Source organism: Nestor notabilis, unplaced genomic scaffold (genome assembly GCF_000696875.1).
Source record: "Nestor notabilis isolate BGI_N333 unplaced genomic scaffold, ASM69687v1 scaffold20941, whole genome shotgun sequence".
Classification (NCBI taxonomy): domain Eukaryota; kingdom Metazoa; phylum Chordata; class Aves; order Psittaciformes; family Psittacidae; genus Nestor; species Nestor notabilis.
The window spans coordinates 1,000-1,585 of NW_009916302.1; the positions used below are offsets into that span (position 1 = coordinate 1,000).

General features: G+C 58.9%; 1 protein-coding gene across 1 annotated transcript in view; it reads left to right on the forward strand.

Moving 5' to 3' along the window:
• The window catches only part of CTNND1 (catenin (cadherin-associated protein), delta 1), a gene marked incomplete at both ends in the record, with an annotated part of 6,140 nt that overhangs the window by 176 nt on the left and 5,378 nt on the right, over nucleotides 1-586 (forward strand). Inside the window, 2 exon segments of the mRNA XM_010024518.1 lie at nucleotides 1-328; nucleotides 435-586. The exon segment at nucleotides 1-328 is cut by the window's left edge and continues 3 nt beyond it. Coding sequence (XP_010022820.1) covers nucleotides 1-328; nucleotides 435-586 — 480 coding nt within the window.

Below are 586 nucleotides of genomic sequence, written 5' to 3' on the forward strand. Positions count from 1 at the left end.
CAGCCGGAGCTGCCGGAGGTGATCGCCATGCTCAGCTTCCGCCTCGACACCGTCAAGTCCAACGCGGCCGCCTACCTGCAGCACCTCTGCTACCGCAATGACAAGGTGAAGACGGAGGTGCGCAAGCTGAAGGGCATTCCCGTGCTGGTGGGGTTGCTGGACCACCCCAAGAAAGAGGTGCACTACGGTGCCTGCGGAGCCCTCAAGAACATCTCCTTCGGCAAGGACCAAGACAATAAGATTGCCATCAAGAATTGCGATGGGGTGCCTGCTCTGGTTCGCCTGTTGCGGAAGGCCCATGACATGGACCTCACGGAGGTCATCACGGGTAATGGCTGAGGGAGGAGGGGAGGGGCTGATCTGTTGGGTGAGGGATCCACAGTGTGAAGGTTTTTAAGCCCTCGTGGTCTGAGCACCTGCTTGTGGCATTGCAGGAACACTCTGGAACCTGTCCTCGCATGACTCCATCAAGATGGCCATCGTGGATCATGCACTACACGCTTTGACCGATGAGGTGGTGATTCCCCGTTCAGGCTGGGAGCGGGAACCCAACGAGGACTCCAAACCCCGCCATATCGAGTGGGAG